Genomic DNA, 1,211 nt, shown 5'->3' with positions numbered 1-1,211 from the left:
TTAGTTCGACCCATCGCGATGTTGAAAGCAGTGATGTGGTCGGTTGGGTCTGCCTTTCCGGCGTATGTCGGAAGACGGATTTTCTCGGCTGGTCGGTACCGAACGTCGGTGACTCGCCGAGAAAAAGGGGTTTTTAGGGTTTCGGCCAGGACGCGTTCGATCAGCGGCGCTGCCGTAGGCCCTTCGAACATTCGTTCTTTCATGTCCAGGAACGACTGCTTAAGCTCAGCGAGTTCTCGGACGGTGACGAGGTCTATGCCACCGGGTGTTTGAACCTGGGCGGCGTTTGTGTTCGTCGTGTTTTCTGCGCCGGCTGTTCGGTAAATGTCGAACAGCTGTTTTCGGACCGTCGAGGCCGGATCTCCTGAGTTTCCAGCCAAAGGAGCCAAGATGGCGGGGATGGCGGCGAGTTGTTCGTTCGTCGCCTTCTGTACGGCGTCTTTCTGTGCCATCCTCTCGAGTATGGTATCTGCAAAGGCCGCTGCTGTCGGAGCGCCTCCAGTCCTAGGTGACTCGTCATCGGACGGCGAGTCAGGTCGAGCCATGATCTTTGCTGACGCTACTCTGTCTGTCCCACGGTGGGCGCCAACTGTTTGAACCGAGACTGTCGATAAACTAGAAAAGAGAAAGGACGAGTTCTCGTCGGTGAGTCAAGACAAAGACGTGTTTTATTAGATCAATTAGTCGAAACTGTGTTACAAAAGGGGGAGAGAACAAAGGAATTATTCCGGCGAAAGCTGGTTCGTCGGACCGTACAAGTCGGCGAGAGGTAAGATAAGAAACCCTAAATCTAGCCGAAAGTGAGTGTAATAGTTTGCGGATCCCCCCCCTTGTTGCATTTTCTCCTCCTTTTATAGACACATGCTCGTTAACCTAATGTGCTCTGTCCTGACGGGCCTCCTCGAGTGGTTGGGCCTAGGTGTCGGGCCGCTGACTCGAGTCATCGAGCCGATGACTTTCGGTTGGTCATCTCGCCGATCAAAAGCAGTCTAAAGCCGAGTCGATTACCGGCTCGCAAGTCGACGAGCCGACTTTCTTTGTTGTGATCATGTGTCTGGATAATTGTCTTGTGGCCCTTTTGGGAGGCCTAGGCCCATACCCAACAGTAACCTCTTTAGGTTCTTCTATCATCTCCCCTAATGAAGCAGATTTTGATGAGATCTCTGATAGTCTCCCAACAAAAGCATCAATTGTCTTTCATCTTGAGCCTA

At 52.4% G+C, this 1,211-nt stretch overlaps 1 protein-coding gene across 1 annotated transcript in view; it reads right to left on the bottom strand.

Moving 5' to 3' along the window:
• LOC106330732 overlaps nt 1–545 on the bottom strand; it is a 1,288-nt gene extending 743 nt beyond the window's left edge. The window contains exon 1 of the mRNA XM_013769157.1: nt 11–545. Coding sequence (XP_013624611.1) covers nt 11–545 — 535 coding nt within the window. The remainder of the gene's footprint in view (nt 1–10) is intronic.
• Between the last annotated feature and the right edge of the window lie 666 nt (nt 546–1,211).

Source organism: Brassica oleracea, chromosome C3, assembly GCF_000695525.1.
Source record: "Brassica oleracea var. oleracea cultivar TO1000 chromosome C3, BOL, whole genome shotgun sequence".
NCBI lineage: Eukaryota > Viridiplantae > Streptophyta > Magnoliopsida > Brassicales > Brassicaceae > Brassica > Brassica oleracea.
This window is presented reverse-complemented; position numbering and strand designations above follow the sequence as displayed.